A 20,724-nucleotide genomic window follows, 5' to 3' on the forward strand; every position below is an offset into this window, starting at 1 on the left:
ATTACTAGTAACTACCTTCATGTCACCAACAGAACCAACATTAACAAATTCCATGATCAAATCTGATTAATGCCACTCACTCTCTAAAAAATGAGTGCAGTGCAAGTTTGCCTTTATAACATCCCATAGTATTATCTTACTTTATTTGGGAAAGGGTAACTATCAAGAGAATGGATATTTTTTATCCTTAGCTTTGGCATTATTAAGTTGTGTACATACAAGATGCACATGTGAAATGCATGGTAGTTAAGCAGCAATGAGACCTTAATAAGCCTAGTGACCAATGGATGATATTGATAAAAGTTGTACAAAGTTATATCCAACAACATTTGTTGACGCTTAGTGTCTATTTGGATTTAGGCCATTAATTGGGACATTAAATGCCCAATGTTAACGTTAGAGGAACTATGCATTAATTAATAAATTAATGCAAAGTCCAAGGTCAATTAATGCTAGGATATTAAATGTTTCATGGAGGTTAGCACATTAATTGTGGATGGGTACTAAACATTTTTTCAATAGGGTCTAAATAATAATTAAATATTTATAAAAATTAAATATTAAAAATAAATTGAATAAACTTTGAATGTACTTTTGAAAACCTACAATGACAAAAATAGGTTTCCACTTGTTAAAACTTTTCATGCAAATTGGAGGAGGGATGTTAGGAGACTAGGTAAGGCTTATTGCAACCATTGAGTGCATTATGGAGGCTAGTGGAAAGAGAAGAGGTTAGATAGTGCTATCACAAAATAAACCAATAAGAATAAGACATTTTTAGCTAGCTAGAGGGTGATCAATACCACGTAAGAGTGATCAATATCAAGTGATAGCAATATGGAACCATCAATAGCCTTTTGGAGCCATCAAGATAGTAGGTGACATCATTTTTGCTATTCTAGATCAAGATAATAGCTGATCTAGACACCCACACTCTCACAACATAATTGAAAAATCTCTCTACAACCTTTTCTCTCATCCTCAAACAATAATTGATTGATACTTCTTAGCCAATTCTAACGTAAAGTGAAAAGTAACTACAAAAGTTGCAAATGAAAACCTAATTTATAGCAAAAAATTAGAGTTTATACAATCACCACATGATTCATACCCAATAACTAAAGACCAATACTTTGTGTTGCAACTCAAGCCATAGATGTGCAACTAAACCAATGAGTAGCCCAAGCCATCCACCAATTATTGTGGCCTACATGTAAGAGATTGAAGACCCAATCTCGGCTTGAATTGTTGTACAATCAAGGGGTAGATTGTGCCCAAGTAGTGTTGGTCATTTTATGACATCGTATATTAGAGTTTGAAGAAAATCAACTTATATCTCATTATACTTCACTTTTAAGAGCAATAAAAGATAAAGAAATATTGCAATGAACACTAATTGTTAGGACTAATTGGGTGTTGATTGTTCAAGATTTAAGTGGTAATATTCGTATTTCAATTTATGCATATTTAATGCTTGTTATAATTTGAGCTAAATTAGGTTTATACCACTATTACCAAGAAGGAAGGTTGGTTTTAGTAACTACCACAAATTTTCAAAAGAATGGATGCTACACCTTGACTTTAAAACTATAAGCTTCCATACTATTCATCGCTTGGTACCTGCTCATTTTAGCTCTAAGTTCCTAATATTAAAATCTCATCTACATCCCTATCTATTCAAGAAGTTGCTCTTTTAGTCATTCTTGAATGCATTCTATTAGCTTTACTGTCCGCAGATCTAATTTTGGGTCTTTACAAGGTTCGATAGAGTTGATACTTATCTGCATCATAAAATGTAACACCCCATCAGACAAGAAGATGTAATATCACCTCATAACGCTTTATTTAAATCAAAGAGTAGCTAGAGCTCCTATGTCCATTTCAATGGTCTTGTTGTAGTTGGTATCACAGAACTTGAACCTGCACCGGTTGGACCCCATTCGTACATTTCACCATCCATTATTCTCAAGTCCTGTAGTATCTTAAACACACTTTCTCAGCCAATTGCTGTAACATACCTGTGACATAGCACACTTGTGGACTAGCCATGTCTGCTGGGCATTAAACCCAAATATTTTGGGGCATGTTAATAACATCTGAGCATTACCCTCGATAGATCCTCTCAAAGTATCATGGGGAACTAACCAGAAATTCAATGCCTTTGTAGAATTCCAGTTGGAGCATGTGTTACCATGGGGATAAATGTGTCAAAACCAACCAAGTCTTGAATGAATGCTTACGAACCCTAGGATCACCTTGTTCCACCAGTCCATATATCCAATTGATCACCATGAAGGGCTGTCAATCCTGTGATAGTGCCAACTGAATTTTTGAGCTGATCCAGAGTCACTGACAATACGAAGGTACAGGTATATACCATGATCTGAAAACACTCAAATCAATCCATTGCTACAGATTTCTCACTTACTCCAGGCCTTAGATGACAACTGAGCCAGACAGAAGAGGCATCTTCAGAGGTAATTATGCTACTAAAAAAGAATACACCCTTGCTCAGCTTGTCAATCGGTTACTATGGTTCACTTTGATAAAAGCATTTCTGCTTACTTAACATGTTATCATTGACCAACTCAAAGGTATTGTGTGTGATAGGAGCATATCTGATTACTTAACATGTTATCATTGACCAACTTGAAGGTATTGAGTCATATACAGGATATTATTACCTCTCAACAGTCCCCAGTAGATTGAAAGCGCCATGAAAACCTTTGGATTGAGTGAGTTAAGGTTCAAGTCCAATATGGGAATCAAACAATCTTACTGATAAACGCCATCAGTGTAAGCAAAGAAGCCATTCTGCCCTGAGAGTTGAAGGGTCTGAATAAAGAACACTCCTAAAAAGCTACCAAAGATATGCCCCAATCCAGGGAATAGCTAAATGTGAATCTTCTATGCTTGGCAGTAGCCACATCCTTCACACGTTATATCACCAAGATATCACAAGTCCCTGTATATTAAACCACTCATCAAAAGGCAAGAACTCCAGCTGAAAGAGATGCTTTGTCTCAGCAAAAAACATTGGGAATAGGGATTCTGTGAGCAGAATTAGGTTCACATCAGTGTGCTGCAAAACAATTTCCCAAGTCCAATCCATCAGCTAAGAAGACTCCTGACCAAACAAGAACCGGTTGCTGTGCACATGGGATAACTTTTCACCTAGTCTTGCATCTCGTATTAGCCAAAATCACAAAAAATGTGTCATTTTTCATGCATCATCTCCTTGATGACACTTTGCCATTGCAAGTTCTGCATTCTGTAGTTACCTATCATTTCTCATGCATCATCTCCTTGATATCACTTTGCCATTGCAAGTTCTCCATTCTGTAGTTACCTATCATTATATATGCATGGCTGTGATAAGATGACTGTCCTACTCGTCCACATAGTGTGCTGGTCATTCCATCCCTCATGCTGACCTCTTCAACTGTGGTCTGTCTAAAATCATGGCAACTAGAGTAGTTTATTATAAAGCATTGCATTGTCTACATAGCTCTGCAGTTTTGCTACTTGCTGACAACAGAGCTGCATAACATCAATTTGAGGGAATATAAACAAGTCCTGCAGTGAACTTTGTTCTGGAGCGATTCACATTTTTTGAACTCATTCACAACCAGGGTACTGTACTCAGATTTGTAACGACAACTCACAACACAGCCATGAAATTCCCATAGTTACATACATGCAAGTCCCCTTCTTGCAGTGGGAGAACTCTGTAACTTATACCTGCTCATTTCCTATTGAAACTCAAAAAGCATGACAATTAGAGCAGTTTATTATGAAGCATTGCATTGTCTACACAGTTCTGCAGTTTTGCGAGTTGCTGACAATGGAGCTTCATAGCATCAATTTGATGCTATTTACCAGAGTCTTGCAATGAACTTTGGTTCTGTAGTGATTCACCTCTTTTGAACTTGTTCACAACCAGGGTACTGTACTCAGACTTGTAGTGGCAACCTCCCCAGTGCCTGCAACACAGCCTTCAAGTTCCAAGAGTCTACAGATGCAAGTTCCCCTCTTGCAGTGGGAGAGCCCTGTAACATATAACCTGTTCATTTTGTATGGATACTCAGTAACAGATTTGTTTGATTTCTTGTTAAAGAAAAGAAGAACCCATGCAAACAGAACCATTTAGCTTGTTCATGTCCTCAGCAATGAGAACACAAAGGCTGCCTGAAAAGAGATCAAATGTGTAGAAGCTGAAATCTAAACTGACATTTAAGGTTAAGTACCGACCTGCTTCACAAAACTACAAAGTTTCGAATGTCTTCATAGAACTGACACTTCTTTGAACAATTTTCAGGAGAGCAGTACTTGGTGCATGCCTGAGAATGCAGGGAAAAAACATTTTGGTACCATACTAACACGTTGGAAGTTTAACAATCTTGTGACAATAATAAGAACTCATACTTACCCTTCAAATATCATTTCATTGTACACAGCCAAAAATTCTTCCCATTTCTCATAACGTTTCAAGCATTCCAAGATAAAATGGTAAGTCTGGGATGAGGGTTTGAGTTTTGCAGTCTTGAACCAACTTAGGATCTGTTAGAAAACAGCCAGCATAAAGATGTCAAGTACAGAAAGGAAATCGAATGAAGCCAAAAAAGGTATTGCCATATAAGTATTGGATGATGTCGCAATGACAATTGAGTTTGAGCTGACCTCCATGCACTTCCTCCACTTCCCAGCTCTTGCAGCACAGTCAATGAGAATACTGTAAATCTGAGAGGTAGGCTCTAAGCCCATTTCCTTCACTTTATTGAAAACCTAAAAACAACAATATCCAGCAGAATGGTTCTCATATATTTATCTAATAAGTCAAATTCATAGAATGCAAGATAGATGATGGCTTAATTCTGTGTTATCAAATGAGGAGCTGTAGTAAGCTAACCATGAATCTTCAGCAGGTCGAGCCTATAAAGCCCACTCTCCTACCAACTTATCGCAATAACAATCCCTATAAAAGAATCCTCAAGACAAATGGCTTGATTGGTGAAGACAACCCAACCTCCACAAAAACAAGGGTAGCCCCCTCTGATTCTAAAAACACAGCTTCTAGGCTTCCTCCTCTCCCTCTGAACTTGTTTCAACCACCACCAAAGGTGATGAAAATGATGCAAAATCTACACCAAAAGGCTAAAAATGCAGCCTTTTCTCCTTCATGAATAGCAAAAACTTACAAAAACCAACAACTCCCCTTCTTTTTTGCACTTCACCTATTTATCTCAGCCTTCTGTCGATGCATAGCCCTCCTGCTCACCCTCGAATGCTGAAAATGTAAACTTTTGTTATGCTGAAATCTCCTCTTTAGGTCTCCCCACAATCAATCGGCCCTTCAATGCTGCTCTAATACCATGTCAGAGTGCAGCGAATGCAGAAGCATATGACAAGACTGAAATAAATGAACACTGAGGGAAGATAGAGAGAGAATGAGACAATAGAATGCAGAAATCTGTAGTGAGTGAATGCTGAAACAAAGGAGGCAGATATGTACAATGGGCTATCAAGTGCATCTTCATTGAAAGCTCTCTCCACCTAAGAAAACAAGTGAGAATGACTGGGTAGGCTAGCCAATAAAATTAAATCGCAGCAGAATAAAATAATAAAATGTTACGCAAATAATGCACATGCCACATGGCATCCTAGGCAGCCTGTCTAGCCTACGCAACTGCTCAGAAATGTTGTAACCAACTAACAATTGCATGATACTATCTGACTTGTATTCAAGAAATGCATAACTGTGCCGGAGTGTAGTAACTGTACAACAGTACACTACCTGTGCCCATCCAGGGGATAACAAAACTTCTAACACGTCGCCTCTCCACTGCTGCTAGTGATGGTTTCCAACCACTGGTGACTGCATCTACTGCTCCAACGCCCGGACTGCTGCATTTATTGCTCCAACTAGCCATCCTACTGATCAGCCTCATCCCCCACATCAGCCAGCTTGTGTTTTGTGCGGTGTAGGCCAGTACAGCATTTGACACACCTCCCTCAGCTGGCACCCTGCTGTTTTCAGCCTTTGTGATCAGTTTCGAGCCTCCGATCAAAGGTGTACTGCTGCATTTACAAGATTTCAGCCTCCAAACTGCTGCATTTTGGTGATGAGCTTGCTGCCCTTCCACATTCAGCACTCTCTCAGCTCCAACTGGTGGTCGCAGCACTCAAGATCCATCTCCAATGGATGTCACAATCTGACTACATTTGCTCTAACTTTAAGCATTTTATATACTCTTTCCTCCATTCACAGCTTTGATTCATTCACTTTAGAGTTCTTTTTCTTCCTCAGTGTTTATGTTTTTGCATTTTGCATTTAGGGTTTTTGTGTGAGTTATTGTGTTTTTAGTGATATTCGTACAATCTCTATTTTCTCAGTGCAAACCCTAGCTTATCTTCACAAGTACAAGTGTCTTTGGCCTTTGATTGGATAGTTGCTCATTCTAGCTAGTACAAAAGGGCAACTCATTGGAGCTTACAATCAATCACATATCTACACAACTTAACAACCTATTAAAAGTTCTTCAATTACTCTTCAGTAAATAGCTTCTCTTGTAATCATATGCTTATTTGTCACAACTAATAGGTCATTTTTCATTTCACATATAAGTTTCTAGGAATAAAATGGTAATGATACTTCAACATAATTGCTTCTTTGCTCTACTAAACGAATGCTTTCAAATATTTCCTCACCTTTAGCATATCCTCTATCTTCCCACTTTTTCCAAGAACAAAAAGCAAATGACGCACCATTCCATAAGTAGCAGGTACACTGGATTCTTGCAACTTTTTGAAAAGAATAAGAGCTGTCTTCCAATCCCTTAGCCTGTCCAGATGGCCTTAAGTTAATTTACCAAGATAATTTTCAATAGTAGTAACACAATTACTTATAGCAATGTTGTGAAGAAGAAAATAAAAAATATACATAATCAATCAATGTGTCTAAATGAAGTTAACTTGAAAAAGATAAATAGTATCATAGGAAGGTGTGGAGAGAGAGAGAGAGGAATAAGAGAGTTGGGCAAGATCTAGAGATACTATGAGATGTGGAGACTATGATGTCTAAAATGGGTATGAAAACCTATATCAACCAATATAGTTGTAAGCATGAAACTTCCTACATCTATGAAATGACCAATACTAGAGCAATGGCATCACAATGTCAGTTAGGTCTCTAGTATCCATCTTATGCGCCATGACAAGGCATGTAGTACCTTGATGGGCACCCCCTATGGCAAGTGATGATAGCTTGGATATGGTTGTAGTAAGGACAATGGGCCCATCTTCAAGGAGGTTTGGGGCATCCAACTTTGCCTAGGGCCATGGCTCACTCCAAGGTGACTCCTTGTGGTGAATGTTTGTCTTGACCTAGCAAAGTTCTCTCCAACGAGGGAGTAGGGAAATGCTAATACTAGGGCTCACCCTAGAAAAGAAGTTGGTCTTGGCTCTATATGTGGGTTGGTTTAGTGGTGCTACCCTCCCATCTCTCAGCAACATCTCACTATGTTGCAAGAGCTCTAATAGTAATAGCCCCAAACATCTTTGATCCTCAAACTTCATGATCGGGATACAAGTGCAAAGTCTTCCTTAGAGGGGTATGTGAAGAAAACTGCTAGGGTTTGCACTGAGGACACATAGAGTATACAACCACGACACAAATACAAAGAGACAGACACAAACAGAGACACAGAGGGCAAAACTCAAACCCTAAACGCAAAACTCCAAAAACTCAAACCCTAAGCACAAAACTCAAAACTCAAACACAGAAACTCAAACACAAATAGAAGAAGGAAGAGAGAGAACACAACTCTAAAGTGAATGAATGCTGTAAATGAATGTAAGAGTGTACAATGTGCTCAAGGGCAAAGCAATGTCGGAGTGTGATGTCCACCGGAGACGGATCCCAAGTCTGTGACCACTAGTCGGAGTGTAGGAGTGCTGAATAGTGAATGGCAGCAGGTTGATCACAAAAACGCAGCAGTGTGGAGGCTAGAAACTGGTAAACGCAGCAATGTACTGCTAATCGGAGGCTGGAAACTATGCACAGTCTATTGTAAACAGCAGGCTGAAACAATGTCTGATGTGGCTGGCGATGACTGGATGATCGGATCGCAGCAGATGATGATGTCGCCAGCAGTTGACGTTGGCATGGATGAAGGCGCTAGCAACAAGAGTAAACACGGATGGAGTGGCAGCAATCTCGAGGGCTGGACAACCACGTGGGAGAAGGCTGATGGCTGAAATCTGCACGTGGAGTGAGAAACCTGCACAAACGGAATAAGGCTGAATGGAGGTAGTCTGTCTATTTATAGATGTGGAAGGGCGCTCCAAAAATTAGGGTTTCAACTAAACTCTCTCAAATCGCTCCTCATTTTAGGGTTTCCACTGAACTCTCTTGAGCTGCTCCCCGTTTAAGGGTTTTTACTCTAAAAGTGTATTTTTTAGTGTGTTTCGGGGCTCAACACCACCTCTCAGGCCCAAAACTGAGCAAAAAGGTTAGGCCAACCACGGTGGTGTTTATTGACCCCAAGGCGTCCCACCCCAAAGTAGCCAGGGCATCAGACAAAGGGTGCACGCTGGCTGCCCAGTGGCCTACCAAGCCCTACAAAGACGGATGGAACTACATTGAACTTTTTTTTTTTTAAAGAAGTGAGGTAAATTTTATGGCATGTGGCCGATTGAGTAATAGTGACCCAGAAGACAGAAATGAGGTAAATTTTATGGCATGTGGCCAATTGAGTAATAGTGACCCAAAAGACGGGAGTAGGGAGGGTACACCCGACACATCACAAAATAGAACAAGCTAACTCATCCACTCAGGGTGCCAATGATGAGGAAAAATAGGTGATGAGGTATCCATGTGATGAAGGAGGATGGTGGTGTGGTGACAACTGCCACTAGTGGAAACAACTTAGGATCTGCTCAAGTGGTGCTTCGCACAGTGAGATGCAAAGTATGCTACATGTTGAAGAATGCTCACGCAGCAGGTGCCACTTGGACAATGTCCCTTATGGGAAAATTGTTCACTTGCCTAAGCGCCTAGTACAAAGATGATGAAAACATGCAATGCAAAGGTAAGGTACAATAGGGGAAAGAAGCTGATATTGAAGACAAAGTGTTGAAGCCTGGAGAATACCAAGAAGAGTAGGAACCCCCTCTCAACCTAGATATAGATGCCGAAGAGAGAAGAGGACCCTGATGTCGGTCTTTGTATGGTGCCAAGAACCATAAAGAATGAAAGAAGAGGAAGTCGATTAAGCACCCCGCTAGAAGAGCAAGGTAGAAGTCACCGCCATGATAGCATCAAGAGAGATGTTGCACAATCCGCCTCGGGAGGGGAAACCGCCATGCTAGAAGAAGAGCAAGCACTCCTAGGATGATGAAACCGTGAAAGGAACGGTGCACATCCCCACGTCTCTAGCCATGGTAGGACCAAAGCAATCTGCAAGTTAGCCCTATACTGAAAGACAAAACCTTGCAAAAGAGATGAGAATCTACAAACACAGAGGTTAGTGGTGAGATGCTCCAAAGCAAAATATAACAGAAAGAAAATCTAACTCAAAATAAATGCAATGAATGTATATGTGTGTGAGTAAATGCAACGGAAGTCAAAAGCATGGAAAAGCTAAGGACAATGAATCCTATGGGCCCGACTCTAAGAGTGCGAAAAAATGAATGCTAGACTGGCCTAGGGTATCTAAAAGGACCTAGAGACATACTCGTCTATAAAGGTCGCTACCATCGCGTAAGTCCAGTAGCAGGGCTCTACCAAGGGAACGCCTGATGAGGTGGAGAGTAAGGTGAGATAGATGCATGAAGTGCAACCAGATTGGAACCTGTAGACCAATCAGCCAGTCCCTCAAGGGTAGTGAAAGAGATGGGCTGTTGAGGCTGTACTCAGACCACATATCCAGCAACAACGGCGGGTGTTAAAGGAGCAGATGAAGCAAGAGTGGAAGGAGTAGTTCCACTGGACTGTGCAATTGCAACGGTCTACAGAGGCTTTTTAGATGGAAGACCTTGGGCCTTAGAGCAACACTCCTCGTCCACATGGCCTACTCTCTAGCAACACTCCTCATCCACATGGCCTTAGATTCTTTGGTTCCATTTAAGGAAGAGGAGTCACACTTTGATTGGCTTGCCTTCGCATCTTGTGAGTTCTTACCATTGGTGGTTTTTCCTCCCGAAGAAGAGGCAACCAATCCCCCCTGCTCTGAATAAGGCTATGATAAGGATTTCTTGTGGACTTGATTATACAACCTTGCGTAACACAAAAACTAGTACTCAAACTCGTGGAAGGTTGGCAATCCAAGTTGAGAGATGATGTGTTGAATGAAATTGAAGTACTTTTCGGGCAGCTTATTTAAGAAGAATGTAACCTGATCGTCATCTGACTTTGGAGAGCCGGTAGTGGCGAACTCGGTAAGTAACCGCCTATATTCAGCCAGCTTGACTTTCAAATCATTCCCTTCCTTAAAAGAGAACTCTTGAAGCTCAAAGTTGAGATTGATGCACCGAGTACGATCATGAGCCGCATAGCGGTCCAAAAGGTGACTCCAACGCTTTGATGCAAGCCGAAAGTGTTACAACTAAGAGTGAAACTCAGGAAGCAACCCCCGCATCAGCTCAACATTGGTTGTAGCATTGTGGGCTCTCCATTGACGGATGTAGTCAGGGTGAGCTAGTCAAGGGTCCGACATAGGCTCTAGACCAATGACAAGGTCCCAAAGACCTTGAGACTCAAGCACTTGTTGCATGAAATTAGACCAAGTGGTGAAATTTGACCTTTTAAAATGTGTCTTATCCATGAAGACATTCTTGGCCGTTGCAACAGGAGTGGTAGTGCTCGGAGATGGAGTGTGAAAAAGCATAGTGGGGGTAGGATGGGGGAGTGAAGTACTCTAGGAAATGGGCCCCAAAGTGTCCACCAGGCATGCGGGTAGTGTGCAAGGTGGATCCATATGTAGCGATGGGCTGACTAGGCAAGGGCATGGTAGCCACATGAGGAATCTAAGGAGGTGGGATGGGAACACGAGGAGCAGATGGGAATCCCTGCATATATATAACCCAAGGAGAGTGTGAAGATGCACCATAAGCTGAGGATGGAAACCCCTGCGTTTGAGTGGTCGTGTGAGATGTGAAGCTAGGGATAGCGAGAGGGATGCCCATCACAGTCGACCCAGGAGTTATGGGTGTACTCCTTTGCGGAAAGGTGAGAGACACTGTGTTAAAGGGTGGCATGCCCCTTAACGAAGTACCATGGTGTAAAGAGGTAGAGAATGGGGTGAAAAAGGAAAAGGTGCTAGGAGCGGAGATGGAAGATCCAACCCCTAGGGTGTGTGATGCAGATGTGGAGTGTAATCCAAGGTTTTGAAAAGATGATAAGAGGTGATCACGGTGTGATATAGAAGAGGGTGGGATGGGAGGAAAGTGAGAAGTATGTATGATATACTCAAATGAAACAGAAGCTGTAGACGTACCTAAATTCTGTCTGCTTCGTGAGCCCCCTCTATTGAAATTCACATACGCAAAGCCATTTGGATCCTGCACCTCAAAAGAAAAAATAGGCGAGGGTTTTGATAAAGAATTGTACAAACCTGACATTGGACCTGGCTAAGCTGATGAAGATGGATTGCCAGACATTTCGAATGCGATATGTTCTCCATGATCAGAGAGGTGGCCAGCCTCACCAACCGGTCCGAATGTGGTAGCAAAACTAGTAGGAGAGGTGTAAACATCACCGTACTTGTTGCGATAGTACTCCTCAAAGTTCCCTGTCATGTTAGTGAAATCTGGAATAGGAGTAGAAAAAGGTGAAGGTAAAAGTGGAGTGTTGTCCTCCTCACCGAGTCCATAATGTCGTCTCAAGGTCTCCAATGATGGAGAATCCTGATAAGACATCATAGGAACTGGAGAAGAAGGTGTATGGGACATTGTGATTCAATTATGAGTCGTATTATGTGCCTCCCACAAAGACTAGCTCCCCACAATATCTACATGATACTCTTCACAAGAGCACCGGCTCTGATACCATGTGAAGAAAACTACAAGGGTTCGCATTGAGAACACACAGAGTATACGATCACGACACAAACACAAAGAGACGGACACAAACATAGACATAGAGGGCAAAACTCAAACCCTGAATGCAAAACTCAAACCCTAACCGCAAAACTCAAAACTCAAACACAAATAGAAGAAGGGAGAGAGAGAACACAACTCTGAAGTGAATGAATGTTGTAAATGAATGTAAGAGTGTACGGTGTGCTCAAGGGCAAAGCAATGTCGGAGTGTGACGTGCACCGGAAACGGATCCCAAGTCTATGACCACTAGTCGGAGTGTAGGAGTGCTGAATAGTGAATTGCAATGCAATAGGCTGGTCACCAAAATGCAGCAGTCTGGAGGTTGGAAACTGGTAAACGCAGCAATGTACCGCTGATTGGAGGCTGGAAACTATGCACAATCTGCTGTAAACAGCAGGCTGAAACAATGTCTGATGTGGTTGGCGATGACTGGATGATCAGATCGCAGCAAATGATGATGTTGCCAGCAGCTGACGTCGACACGGATGAAGGCGCGAGCAGCAGGAGCAAACACTGATGGAGTGGCAATAGTCTTGAGGGGTGGACAGCCACGTGGGAGGAGGCTGATGGCTGAAATCTGCACGTGGAGTGAGAAACCTGTATAGATGAAATAAGGCTGAATGGGGGCAATCTGTCTATTTATAGATATGGAAGGGCGCCCCAACAATTAAGGTTTCCAATGAACTCTCTTGAACCGCTCCCTGTTTTAGGGTTTCTACTGAACTCTCTCGAACCGCTCCCCATTTTAGGGTTTATACTCTAAAAGTGCATTTTTAAGTGTGTTTTGGGGCTGTTTAAGAGGCTAATCAGCAAATGATGCATATTTTAGCTCAATAGGGTAGTGGTATCTCCCGCAATCTAATACTACCCCATGCATTGGTAGATGTAATGCTCGGACTCAACCTCCACCCCACAAAGGTGGCACATGCATGCCTCTTAGGGTACGTCCTCAAATATCCTTGTCTCTATCCTTGACTCCTATTAAGATGTATGGATCTAGTCTATTGTGTATCCAAGGTTGTGTAAGGAGGAAGTGTCCTTTTAGACTAGTTGTGTGATGAAGCTATCTTTAGATATATGTTGAAAGCATGTCCAATAGTGGGTCATCTTCTCACCAAGTTGGTATTGGATTCAATCAAGTTCTCTTAGTGTCTAGGCTCATAAAATCCATTTTAATTGATCGATTTAGCTCTCTACAACTAGTGAGAAGCAATTTGACAGCTACCTTGTAACCAGAAGATGGTAGAACCTCAATCTTAATCCCATGTAAGCTCACCCATGTGCACATTTTGGGCATACCAAAACCACATTTCACCCAACATTACCAATTCTTGAAGATATGAGTGACATGTTAGAGTGCCTCATGTGTAGGGGAATTTTAGTGGGTCATCTTCTCACCAAGTTGGTATTGGATTCAATCAAGTTCTCTTAGTGTCTAGGCTCATAAAATCCATTTTAATTGATCAATTTAGCTCTCTACAACTAGTGAGAGGCAATTTGACAGCTACCTTGTAGCCAAAAGATGGTAGAACCTCAATCTTAATCCCATGTAAGCTCACCCATGTGCACATTTTGGGCATACCAAAACCACATTTCACCCAACATTACCAATTCTTGAAAGATATGAGTGACATGTTAGAGTGCCTCATGTGTAGGGGAATTTGCTTGAAAGAGAGTCTTTGTCACAAGCGGTGCTACAATGCTGCACCTAGCTATCCTATGTTCTCCCTCATAATGATCCCTCTTGGACCATCATATCCTAGTAGTGGTTATCATTTAGTGCGATACAAGTTGGGCCCCCAAATATCTGCTCCATATAGAAGGGTTGGTGTGACTAGTGTCTCAAATAACCATAACTTAGTGTGTGGCTCTTGGAACTATATGTTTGCACATAGTTGTTCTAGGGTATCTAGGGCTGTAAATCCATGTGCTAGTGAAACATCTACAACTTCTCTCATGAAGAAGTGCACCCCTCTAAAAGTAATCCCTAGATACATAGAAGACCAGACAATCTCAATGAGCTCTCCATCAAGTGTACTGAGGCTTTGATCAAGTCACCCACATTTGGGTGGTAATGAAAACCATAACCTTTATGTCCTCTAGATTCACTAAGAGGTCTCTATTAGTACAAAAAAGCTTGCAATGCATCTAGACATTGTTGTAAGCCTTCCGGCGAGTCATGCTAGGGTTTGCACTTAGAATACACATAATGTATGAACACAACTAAAAAATAATAACGCAGATAATAACACAAAAATACAAAAAATAAACACAAACAAAGAAGAAAGAGAACTTTTAAGTCAATGAATCAATTATGTAAATGATGGGAAGTGTGTACAAGATGCCCAAAGGCAAAGCAATGGATGTAGTGTGACGTCCACCAGAGACATATCCCAGCAACTACATGGTCTATGTGTTGACCGATGTATCTCCAGGTTATGCCACATGTTTGTGGATGGTTTTGAGAAGTTAATTGGCTGAAATACCCTAATTACAGCAGACAGTTAATTGCAGAAAATTGTCATAAACAGTCAAAGACTACAGTTGGTCAGTTAGACTTGTTGGCTTGCAAGAAGTCAGGCATTGACTAGCCATTGTCTGTTACAATATGGCAAATGCAAACAGAACCGATAATATAACCCAGATAGTGGGGGAAAAGCTTGACAACAGTAATTATGCCATATGGAAGTTCCTCATGGAGAACTTCTTGATAGGTAAAGGATATTGGGACTTGGTGACAAGTGTTGAAGATGAACCTAAAATCCCAGAGAGGAATCCTACAGCTAATCAAAGACGAGCGCATTGAGCTTGGTTGGAAAGAGCTCGCACGGCGCTACAATGGTCATCTTTGTGTATCTTGGATGCTATGGTAATGCAGATCATGAACTGCAAGTCATCAACAGATGCATGGAACATATTGATAAGGTATTACGGCACAACTACCAGTACCAGGAAGATATAGTTAAAGCAGAAATTCAACATGGAGAGAAAATGCATATCTATACAGAATTATGTCACAGAGATTAAGACTATTGTGGATCAGTTGGCATCCATTCGCACACACGTTGAGGATGAAGACATGGTTCCAGTGACATTAAATGGTTTGGGATTTGAATATAAGTCACTTAATACTTCCATCTTTGTGCGGGCTGAAATGCCGAATTTCAATGAGCTTGTTACATTACTCATTCATGAAGAGGTTAAACTAGGATTGGCTACAGACTCTAGCAGTTCCAAGAGCAAGGATGATGTCTTTTATTCACATCAACGCGGCCGTGGCAGCGGTGGTAGAGGTTATGGTTTTGGCAGCAGAGGAGGTCAGCAAAATGTATCTTATGGTCATAACCAGCAGGGTTCAAATGCAAGAGGTGGTGAAAATTTCAGAGGTAAGGGAAGATCTAGCCCTAGAGCCAGAGGCTCCTGGCAGCAGCAACGCCCATCTGACAATCCTAATAAGGATAAGGATTGTCACTACTATGGAAAGTACGATCATATTACCAAGGACTGCTAGAAGAATCAGGGCAATCAAAAGGGCAAGTAGCATGGACATTATGCATCGTCCAATCAGATAGATGATGCTTCTGAGGATAGACTGTTTGCCATGACATATGTGAAAGATAGGGCTGCTAAGAAATCTACTCAGGATGTTGTTTGGTATATTGATTCGGGGGCATTCAATCATATGGTGCCTCATGGTGACTAGTTTATTGACATGGTGCCTGAGAGGAATGGCTATGTATACACATGGGATGACACGCAACATAGCATTGAACATAAAGTGCCTTTGGTAATCCATGATGGCAAGAAAAAGAACTTACATGATGTATTGCATGTCCCATCAATTACTAAAAATCTATTGTCCATGGGCTAGATGACTGAGCAGAATTTGCAGGTTAGGTTTAATAAGCATGGTTGCTTCATTGAGGAGTTTGGTGATGGCTGCAAATTGATTGCTCGTGGTCATATGAGAGCCGATAGAGCTTGGCGAGGCATGGGCCGCTAGATTTTTACCAATAGGTATCCCCCTATAGGTAGCAAATATAGTGGGCGGTGCCCCACATGGGACTTTTTTCACCGTGCAGGAGAGACGTCTGGTCCTTAGTAGAGGGCAGCAGAATGAGGGGATAGTTGTCCTTCCGTGGAGGAGGATTCGGGTGGTTGGCCTTTAGGGGAAGACATGGCGTTTGGACCCCTATGTGTTCTGGGAGGAGTTCCAGGAGTGGTGCCTCTAGATATGGGGGAGCAGGCCACTTGATGAGTTGGAGTGGAACCCTAGAGAGTGGCCACTAAAGCCGGCCATTACGGTCTCCAAGAAGCCACAGAGGTTCCTGGAGTACACAACCAGGATTGACAGACATGTATGGATGCAGGAGGACATGGATTGGGCGCCTTCGCGTAGCAAATACTGGGCGAAGCACAGTATCACGAATGCTTTTCGGCGGGACTTATTGGTGCTGCCTATGGGACAGCTGGAGACTGAGGAGGGTATCGCATTTCTTATGGCTGTTGGCATATGGAGGTCTAGCGTTGGGGAGTTGGTTAGCCCAGATGCAGAAGGATGGAGGTTATAAACACTGCACACAGCAAGTTCTGGAATCTCCAAAGTACTGCTTTTGGTCGTGTGAGGCGGCACAACTCGTGTGGAGAGGAGCATGCCGCATTCTCCGCCATGTAGCCCCTTGCCTTAGATGTATCTCATGGGGAGCTTTTTGTTGGTAGGCAGTCAGCCAGGGCCGTCACCTTTTATATGAGGCTGGGATGTAGGACACGATTTTTATCATTGAGGTTGGATCGTGTGCAATGGTCGGCTTGAAGGCTCTACCCATCCGCCGCCAAGTACTGGAGCCCACAGCAGACCACTCTGAGATATGGGAGATTATAGGAAGTCTTACTGGATGGCATATCTGGAAGGCACGATGTCAGGATATTTTTGGCGGGGAGAGACTTTCAATATATGCGACCTTGGCAGAGCTCTGGACCTCCATCATCCACTCCCTCCGCGGCAGATGGGACCAGGTGCAGGGCGAGTCTCGAACTCCTCAGAAGCTCCGTTCTCACTTCTTTCGCACTTGAGGCGGCTAGGACTTATTCTTTATGATGCAAGCAGGCAACCCCAGATAGCGATATAAACCACCAAAACCCCCCCGCCCCCCCCCCCCCCCCCCCGCCGGCCTTGAGAGGCTTGTACACATGATGTATTTGTGACCTTGCACCAGCTCCAGCTAGTCTGTCAAGCATGAGCATTCCGTTGTAATTAGTCTTTTTGAGTAATATAATCAGCCACATTTTACTTGCAAAAAAAAGATAAAGGTGAGTTTTGCAGCATGTCCGAAGGTGGGGAATCCATAGTCATGATAGGGCTTTCTATGAAGCTCATTCTTGATAGGCATCCTGATTCACATATTTCTACTGTTTGTGGTTAAGGCTTGGTATGATGGCCATTTCCATCAGTGACGTTTTGAGATACCTTTCTAGTATCTAGACAAACCACTGCTTGGCTATCCATTGTCCTATCCAATCATCATTGCTATATGTATTATGGTGCGTCTTTCACCATTCTCTGTTTTACTGTACTTATTACCCTGTGACCTGAAAGAGGGTGTTAGCTAATGTACATATATTCGATGATAGGGCTCATAGCCAAAGTGCATTGCATTTCTAAGGTAGTGCATTAGTGCTGGCTGACCTGAATCTATGGCCAAATTCAATGCTGCATGACTTATTTATTCTGTATTTCTACAGCCTTTTTATTGGTTGCTTGTCCTTCATTGCATATATCATTCATATGAGCAGATTGCATCCTATTGGAAGGAGGGAGACTGAAGCACTTTGCTGGTTGCTGACAACTCATGTTTTTGTCCACACTCTTGAGCGTTGGTATATGGGTTTCATTTTCCAAGTTCATTCTTTTTTAGTTCTTTGTGTTTACAGCAGTTATAAGCAGACTATCCCTTTGCTTGTGTTGCTCCACATCATTCTACCATGACTTTCATGGGCCACTACATCATAGTTGCCAAGAATATGGTTTAATGAGATTAGAAAACTCATTTCATACCCAAGCGTTTCATAAACTTATGAAATACTTGTTTGATATTTTTAAAAAGGCACTACCCTAAATATTTGTTTGAACATTTGTAATCAACATTTATCATGGACATGCCAACATGTATTCTCATTAATGAATTGATTGCAGAGATTTTGTTCTGGTTGCTATTAATTCATACTCCTATATTTGAAGTCAATGTTGATTGTGGATAATGGACCAAGATGCATTTAGATAACAATGCTATGGTGCATAGAATCTTGAATCATGATCAATTTGTGTTCGCCATGTTACATGAGTTATATTCCACACACGCATGCACACACACACGTATATACACACTCTCTCTATGGATAGAGTAACCACAACTCTATTGTGAAGCAAGGTTGCCTTTTATCGCCTATATTGTTTAGACTCTATGTGTATGAGATAGCAAAATTCATAGAAAGGACAAGAGGCTTTGGAGTAAAGACTAGTTGGAGTCTTTATTCCTATTCATTTATGTGTGGACAACATAGTGTTGATCTAAAAATACATTACAAACTGGTTAGCTCTTGTAAACAGTCCCAAGCTTGAATGTTACCAAACTCTCATTAAAAAGAAACGTGTTCCTACATAGTTTGTGTCCCATAAGCAACACTAATTTGGGAGGATCATTCTACACCTATAAATTGATAGGCTGCCCACCATTTGGCCTGCCCTTATTTTGTAGGTTATGTCAGTCTCTACTGCTGTTGGTTTCAAGTTTTCGGCCTTCAGCTTGCCTGCATCAGCTATCCAGCCTTCATTGACTGCAACCCTCACCCTCATACAGTTGTCGTTACACGTGCGCACGTCACACGTAGATTGAATATATTCGATAGATTGAATATATTCAATATATTGGATATGTTTGTTGATCATGCCTACTGTTGTTGTCATCATTACCATCAGTCTAGCTTGCATTTTCAGCTTGATCAGACCACCCTGCATTAGCCACACATTCTACATCTATCAACCAGTCTTCCTCTACTGCTGATGATCAACTGACATCATCTTTCAAGTGGTACACTACTGTGTTTACCAATTCCAGTCCTCTAGACTATTGCGTTTTGTTTTTCAGCCTATTGCCCTTCCATTCTTAGCATCCTTCCAGCTCCAAGTGGTGGTTATAGACCTTGGGATCTATCTCTGGTGGAACTCACACTCCAACTACTTCCTTTGCTCTACTTGGAGCATCTTTTACACACATTTCATCATTTATAACATTGATTCATTCACTTCAAAGTTCTTTGTTTGTATTTGTGTTTTTGTGTTATTGTTTGAGCTATTGTATTTTAGTCGTGTTTGTACATTCTATGTTTTCTTAGTGCAAACCCTAGCATATCTTTATGTGGTATTAGAACCGTACTCTTCTAAAGAGTATATTGTGGAGGCTTGGTTGTGTGACATACACAAATGACATGTAACTAATTCATGATAGCAAACGACTCCATCTTCAAATCCTTTGATGCTTTCTCAAGCTATTCCTTCAATGGAGACTTTGTTGAGGCATTATGGTCTTGATTTCAAGGACAATGCTCCATCTACTAACCTTTCTTATAGGGATCATTCACAATGGCTGAGCTCTTCATCTCATACTCCTTCACAAGGTACATCTTAGTTTTGGAGCACTCCACCGACAAGGCTTATCACTTCTCGATTGAGGAAAAGACTATCCACTCGAGAAACATCCGAACTGCAAATCCTTTGTAATCAATCCTAGTGAGAGGTTCGTACAATCCATTTTTATGTGAGTTCGATTTTGTCTATATTGCTCCTTCAATTATTTAAGAATTAACTGTAAGTCACCATGGATACCCAAATTGGTATTGATATGAATTTGAAGAAAAATCTATGTTCAAAGATGTTCCACAAGAATCCTTCATCCTCTATTTCACTTGAGTATGAGTTTAGTGCTTCCCATTCACCTTCACATTTTCCACCCTTCCCTCTCACTTTCACTTCATATTTAAACCCTTACTTTAGACCCTCTTCAATCTTAGACCCTTACTTTAGACCTGCAATGCGTTATCCAGTCTTAGCAGACATTGTCTTTGATGCACATCAAGGTATTAGGCCATCACTAGACACTCAAAGGTGTACCACTTTGCACCCTAGTACATCATTAGTGGGAATGCCACCCTTTAACATTGTGCCTTACACATCCCCACAAGTGCATCACTCTATGCTTTGGTCCTGTACCACCCTCGTCAGTCGCAAAAACACATGAGTCTTCATCTTGATCTGTTAAGTCACCCTTCTTTGAAGGAAACTGGGAGTGGAAAGAAATCACCTCCACATTTAGACCCATCTCACCTTTCTCGATTGACCATAAACATGGACCATGTTCCGCTCTCAATGGTCAGTCTCCTTCTTTGAAGGAAAAAGGGATATGTATCCTCGCACCCTCACAAAGATCCTTGACATTTCTTGCCTAAAAAGAATAGGTTTTATACATTTTGCTTAAAACCTAGCTAGGTGGATGACGATTGTTGCTCAAAGTCCAAGGGTCTTAGATCGATACTCAAAATCACCTCATCCACAATTAAGAGTCTTCTACC

General features: G+C 41.7%; 1 protein-coding gene across 3 annotated transcripts in view; it reads right to left on the minus strand.

Moving 5' to 3' along the window:
• Positions 1 to 1,652: 1,652 nt before the first annotated feature.
• The window catches only part of EMB2654 (Tetratricopeptide repeat (TPR)-like superfamily protein), a 53,187-nt gene continuing 34,115 nt past the window's right edge, over positions 1,653 to 20,724 (minus strand). Inside the window, exons 7-11 of one of the 3 annotated variants that reach the window (XM_087678026.1) lie at positions 6,766 to 6,841; positions 4,681 to 4,785; positions 4,430 to 4,560; positions 4,252 to 4,340; positions 1,653 to 4,063 (exon numbers count right to left, since the gene is read on the minus strand). In XM_087678026.1, coding sequence (XP_087534152.1) covers positions 4,265 to 4,340; positions 4,430 to 4,560; positions 4,681 to 4,785; positions 6,766 to 6,841 — 388 coding nt within the window. In that variant the 3' untranslated portion in view covers positions 1,653 to 4,063; positions 4,252 to 4,264. Of the gene's footprint in view, positions 4,064 to 4,251; positions 4,341 to 4,429; positions 4,561 to 4,680; positions 4,786 to 6,708; positions 6,842 to 20,724 lie in introns of all 3 variants that reach the window. The other 2 variants (XM_087678027.1, XM_087678025.1) reach the window with 2 other exon arrangements.

This window comes from Lygodium microphyllum, chromosome 5 (assembly GCF_053477565.2).
Source record: "Lygodium microphyllum isolate KBCC chromosome 5, Lygodium_microphyllum_v1.1.10, whole genome shotgun sequence".
Lineage (NCBI taxonomy): Eukaryota > Viridiplantae > Streptophyta > Polypodiopsida > Schizaeales > Lygodiaceae > Lygodium > Lygodium microphyllum.